At 44.1% G+C, this 4,651-nt stretch overlaps 1 protein-coding gene across 2 annotated transcripts in view; it reads right to left on the reverse strand.

Annotated features, from left to right (window-relative positions):
- Positions 1–3,754, reverse strand: part of rs21 (40S ribosomal protein S21) — a 6,271-nt gene extending 2,517 nt beyond the window's left edge. The window contains exons 1-4 of one of the 2 annotated variants that reach the window (XM_090183219.1): positions 3,653–3,742; positions 2,637–2,721; positions 2,355–2,418; positions 440–511 (exon numbers count right to left, since the gene is read on the reverse strand). In XM_090183219.1, the coding sequence (XP_090039345.1) occupies positions 440–511; positions 2,355–2,418; positions 2,637–2,686 (186 nt within the window). In that variant the 5' untranslated portion in view covers positions 2,687–2,721; positions 3,653–3,742. 2 annotated transcript variants of the gene reach the window in all.
- Positions 3,755–4,651: the final 897 nt, after the last annotated feature.

Here is a 4,651-nt window from a genome sequence, read left to right on the forward strand (position 1 = left end):
CAGAGCCCACCGCAGGAGGACAGAGCCGCCGCAGGAGGACAGGGCCCACCGCAGGAGGACAGGGCCCACCGCAGGAGGACAGGGCCCACCGCAGGAGGACAGAGCCCACCGCAAGAGGACAGAGCCACCTGCAGGAGGACAGAGCCCACCGCAGGAGGACAGAGCCCACCGCAGGAGGACAGAGCCCACCGCAGGAGGACAGGGCCCACCGCAGGAGGACAGAGCCCACCGCAGGAGGACAGAGCCCACCGCAGGAGGACAGAGCCCACCGCAGGAGGACAGAGCCCACCGCAGGAGGACAGAGCCACCTGCAGGCCAAGCCTCGCTGCCAACAACCTGCAACATCGCCTTGTGTAAGGCTGCAAAATTCCAGTAACTTTTCCAAGAAATCCTGGTCGTAAATTTGCAACACACTCCTCATGAAAGCGGAGAAACCTACCATTCTGCGGATGGCACCGCAGATAGCGTAGGTCTTGAACTGGCCATTGAAGCGACCGGTTGCCTTGTCAACCTGCAATAAAAAAAATGTAATTCGTACAATGAGGTTATATAAGGAGAAGAGGGCCTGTCATGCCAAATATTGACCCCCTGCCAAAGAGAAGCTACTAGCGTCCGTTGCTAGAACATGCCAAAATTCTGCAATACATTGTTTGGGGGGGGGGGGTCATTGTTACAGGTTATTTACAATATGTTTTAGCCTTAAATCTCACCATTTATTGGCAGATAACGTATAGATTCATGATCCATGGTCACTGATTTAGTTAGCACGAGCAGGCTGCAAACATAGGAAACGATGGATGACAACACCACTGGCGAGCTAAGAGCACGTCTCCAAAAACCCTCTTCATTTAGCTAGCTAGCTACGCTAAGCTTCGTTTTCTATTGTACTACTTGTTTTTTTTTTTAAATCGCCCTCTCTCTTATACTAAGTAGCCCATGAAAAGTGCCGTCAGCTTTAAAATGTTATAAAAAAAAAAGGTTAACGCCGTTAATCGAGCGTCTTGTCAACCGAGTGATCAGATCGTACCTCGTACCCCCCCCCCACCATCCCAGGATCTACACGATTCATGTGGATAACCCATTTTAAAATTCAAACGGCGAATATCACTGGAAAGTTTACATCCCTGTATTGAAATAGCCGTTCAACAAATGTAGTTCTATTTTGTAGACGGTTTCATAATGTGCAGCCACAGGTGGTAGTCCAGCGCTTCCCAAACTCTGTCCTCGTTTTTTCCCCCAACACTACACAGCTCACTCAAACTATCAAAGCTGGCCGATTAGTTGATTATTTGAATCAGCCGTTTAGTGCTAGGGGAAAATCCAAAATACAGCTCTCTGTAGGAGCTGATCAGTCGTCAGTATTGTGAAATAATTATAATGTAAGATTTGAGTAGCAGAGCTGTCTTTTATTAAAATCCTTTCAGATCCCGTAGAGGTTAAATCCTTTCAGATCCCGTAGAGGTTAAATCCTTTCAGATCCCGTAGAGGTTAAATCCTATCAGATCCCGTAGAGGTTAAATCCTATCAGATCCCGTAGAGGTTAAATCCTATCAGATCCCGTAGAGGTTAACTCCTATCAGATCCCGTAGAGGTTAAATCCTATCAGATCCTGTAGAGGTTAAATCCTATCAGATCCCGTAGAGGTTAAATCCTATCAGATCCCGTAGAGGTTAAATCCTATCAGATCCTGTAGAGGTTAAATCCTATCAGATCCCGTAGAGGTTAAATCCTATCAGATCACGTAGAGGTTAAATCCTATCAGATCCCGCAGAGGTTAAATCCTATCAGATCCCGTAGAGGTTAAATCCTATCAGATCCCGTAGAGGTTAAATCCTATCAGATCCCGTAGAGGTTAAACCCTATCAGTATCGACATGCTCCGACAACATGCTTAGCGGCTGTTCTGTCTGTGTGCCGTTTTGGGAAAATGCGTCTTCGGGCCGTTGTAGGAAAGACGCATCGTTAAACCACGCGTACGCTCAACTTCCATCGCTTTCGGGGAAACTGGGCCCAGATCAATGAAAGACTACTGGGTGTGTTTCCGTGGAGGCTGCTGAGGGGAGGACGGCTCATAAATGGCCAGAACCGAGCAAATTGAATGGCATCAAACACCTGCTAACCAATGTGTTTGATACCATTCCACTGAATCCGCTCCAGTCATTACCACGAGCCCAGTCCTCCCTAATTAAGGTTCCACCAACCTCCTGTAGTGTGGCTCAAATGGAACCCGATCCTGTACGTAGTGCACTACTTTCAGTAGTGCATTACATAGGAAATAGGGTGTCATTTGAGACAAAGACACTAAAGTACATTATGAAGTCATAGAGTTCTATAGCTTGTGCCACTAGTTATTACCTCAGCAATGTTGATCTGGATAGAGGCGTGGTCCTTGGCTCCGATGATTCTGTTGCTTGCTGAGCTGAAAGACACAGGGTCATAGCAAGTTGCATATAGAATCAGACTTACAGGAACTCTAGCTAATGTTGTTGACAGGGCAAAATTCATTTAGAGTGCTTTCATCAACACAAATTATGTATCTAGCTATGAAACCAACTATCTATCCATTACACAAACGTCTAACGTTGCTCGTTACCGTAGGCTTGTTTCGTTCCAGGTGTGGCGCCAGGAGGGACTCACCATTTACGTGGGACGTACAGGTCCACGAATTCACCAGCGTCGTTCTGCATTCTGTTTTTTGGGTGATGATGATCGGTCACTCGATCTGTGAGTAGCAGAGAAAAAGATGAGCTATTAATCAGCTAGCTTGCACCACACAGAAGTTCAGCACCCTGCCCTGTCACACACCACCTTAGCGACTGCTGCCCTATGTACAAAGTCATGGAACACTGGTCCCTTTAATTACCACATACCGTTTTACCCACTTCATATGTAAACACTGTATTCTAGTCAAGGCCTATGCTATTTAACTATTGCTGTACCGATACCATTCTTCAGATATAGTATATATTCTATCCATATGGTAACATAGCGGTTAGCGCGTTGGGCCAGTAACCGGAAGAATCCCCGAGCTGACGAGGTAAACCCGCTGTTCCCCGGGAGCAGGTGGATGTCGATTAAGGCAGGCAGCCTCCCCCCCCGGGGTTAAACCTGGTAGAAACATTTCAGTTGGAGAACTGACGAGGCACCCCCCTTTCCCATATAGTCTATACATCCATCAAATATAGATTTATACGCCGGACTTGCGACATTTCTCGTCCTAATATTTATTAATTATGTTCATAGGCCGTCATTGTAAATAAGAATGTTCTTAACTGACTTGCCTAGTTAAATAAAAACTTTAAAAAATGTTTTTACTACATTAGCTAGTATAGAGCAATTAGCTAGCTAGCTTAATGTGTTAACGTGTTAGTTAGTCAAGCTCAACATTTCTCGTTTGCATGGCAACGTTAGGCTGGGAAAAATAATGCGCTTATTAAATATCAGAATTGATTAAACAATCTCTGGTGGAGAGGGGAGACGTTCATAAGCAAATACGAAGCCATGTGAACATTTGCGTTGACGCCGAAGCATCCAGCATGTGGCGGGCACAGCGGCCGACTTTTTTCACCATAAATGTGCCAAAATAACGACAACATTCAAAATAAATAAAGCACTGCCGTTAGCGGAGATGCTTCGCAATATATATTTTTTACCTATTGGGCCGCTATGGTTCGTGAAAGTACAGTATTTTTGTATTCGTACAACAGAGAAAATCTTTCTCTCACCTTTTATCACAAATGGCTGACAGGAAAGAGAGAACGTCGCTACCGGATGTTAAATCTTCTGGTACCGGTGTCGCAAGTAATTACTTCCGTACGGAAACATTAAAAACCAAAACTTGGCTTTTGTGCAAATATTGTTACAAAAAAATTAAATACAATGATCCACAAACTACGTTACGCGAGTAAAGTCATACCATATATAAAAGAAATCACAGCTGTAATGGAAACATTAAGTTTTGGTAAAATGTTATAAATGCCGACAGATAATTTGTTCGTTTGACATGGTGGGATCTTTTTGTGATGGTAAAAACAATTACGCTAGAAATTATGGTGGAAACGGATTTATGCGAAAATATTGATACAACCATCATATCAAAGTACATTTGGAGTCACGAGATGATATGGTGTGTGGTACTCCCACTAAGACTCGGGGAAACTACAGTTTATTAGGCTACAGATGAACTTCACAGGGTGGTCAAATAAACATTTCAAATCAAATTTTATTTGCTTTGTTAACAACAGCTGTAGACTAGCAATGAAATGCTTACTTACAGGCCGTTCACAACAATGCAGAGAGAAAGAAAATATAGAAATAATTGAAACATAAAACAGGTCATAATAAATACACAATGAGTCACGATAACTTGGTAAAGTGACCGATAAACAGTAGCAGCAGTGTATGTGCTGAGACAAAAGAGTTGGTGTAAAAAGGGTTAATGCAGATAGTTAAATAGTTACCTGGACTCTACTACTATTTAGCCATCTAATGGCTTGGGGAAGAAGCTGTTCAGGGTCCTGTTGGTTCCAGACTTCCATCAGTACAGCTTGCCATGCAGTAGCAGAGAGAACAGTCTATGACTTGGGTGGCTGGAGTCTTAAAACCTTTTTTTAGGGCTTTCCTCTGAGAACTGCCTGGCAGGGGCGCAACTT

Source organism: Oncorhynchus mykiss, chromosome 9, assembly GCF_057628025.1.
Source record: "Oncorhynchus mykiss isolate SJ-2025 chromosome 9, ASM5762802v1, whole genome shotgun sequence".
Classification (NCBI taxonomy): Eukaryota; Metazoa; Chordata; class Actinopteri; order Salmoniformes; family Salmonidae; genus Oncorhynchus; species Oncorhynchus mykiss.